At 31.5% G+C, this 1,221-nt stretch overlaps 1 protein-coding gene across 1 annotated transcript in view; it reads right to left on the reverse strand.

Moving 5' to 3' along the window:
• Positions 1-21: 21 nt before the first annotated feature.
• LOC105812774 (glycine cleavage system H protein, mitochondrial-like) overlaps positions 22-1,221 on the reverse strand; it is a 5,285-nt gene continuing 4,085 nt past the window's right edge. The window contains exons 2-3 of the mRNA XM_012647334.1: positions 1,129-1,219; positions 22-238 (exon numbers count right to left, since the gene is read on the reverse strand). Of these exons, the coding sequence (XP_012502788.1) occupies positions 141-238; positions 1,129-1,219 (189 nt within the window). The 3' untranslated portion in view covers positions 22-140. The remainder of the gene's footprint in view (positions 239-1,128; positions 1,220-1,221) is intronic.

The raw sequence follows: 1,221 nt of genomic DNA on the forward strand, positions 1-1,221 counted from the left end.
TCATTAGAAAGTTAAGAAGTATTTTCTTTCATTAGCAGTGTTAAGAGTAGTTGCTATTTTAAGTCATCTATCCATCACTAATTTAAGACAACTATGCTGGATTAAGTTATTTCACACTAGTTTATTTAGGGGTTCCATTTTCACTCCTCAATAGATTTTATGTATTTCTCATATGCTTCTTCACTCATTAGTTCATCTAGTTCTGAAGGGTTACTCAGTGTCATCTTGATCAGCCAACCTGCAACCAAAAAATAATCTTATATTCCAAATTAACTTTTTAAAAAGTCATATTCATCCAAAATGTAAAGTAAATTTCCTTAAAATTAATCTAGTATTCTTTACATAAATCACATACACTATTTGTTCATGGAACTTTTAAATTTTAGCCTTCAGAATTAATATATATCACAGCTGAATAGAATTATAGCCATAATGGATTAAGAACTCTTGGGTTATAATAAGCATCAACAATTGACATTTAAATCTTTAAGTAATTCAAATACACAAGGCCAGATATATCTTTCTTTAACAAAAGGAACACCAACACCAATTGTTGAGATTAAGGGCATTAGAAATCAGGAGTAGAAGAGTTAGAAGGGCTAGGTGATAGGAAAGAGAGAGCTACAATCTAATCCTAACTTTGCCATTTACTGGCCATGTGACACTGACAGGTAAATCCTTTGGAGCCTCTATTCATCTATAAAATGGAGAATATTGCTGTTAGCTTACCCCCTACATTATTATTACGTACAAATGAAAATGTGAGAAAACCAAAAATTAATGCAATATATTTTATCACCACCTACATCAAACAATATGTGTGGATGGTTTACATTTGAAGAGGTAAATATTTTGCAGGTGTTTACACCGTAACAACCAAGGAATCTACAACTGACACTAAAAACAAGGATCAGTTGCAAAATAAGGCAACGTTTTTATTGTCAGGGATCTTAAATACAACCCTATGTATTCACCTAATCTTTTTTTTCCTTTTTAAAGCAGAACATCTCTATTTAATACTAAGAAGTAGAAAAAGATGAAGTCACAATCAACTAAACTTGCTTTAAACTCTAGATTAAATGTTAACTGTAGCAGTAATCCCTTGAAAAATTTCTGGCAACAACTTACCATCTTCATAACAAGATTTGTTAACAAGTCCAGGGTTTTCTGCCAGAGCTCCATTAATTTCAGTTACTTCTCCTGATAAAGGAGAATAGAGTT

Source organism: Propithecus coquereli, unplaced genomic scaffold (genome assembly GCF_000956105.1).
Source record: "Propithecus coquereli isolate 6110/MARCELLA unplaced genomic scaffold, Pcoq_1.0 Scaffold1071, whole genome shotgun sequence".
Taxonomy (NCBI): domain Eukaryota; kingdom Metazoa; phylum Chordata; class Mammalia; order Primates; family Indriidae; genus Propithecus; species Propithecus coquereli.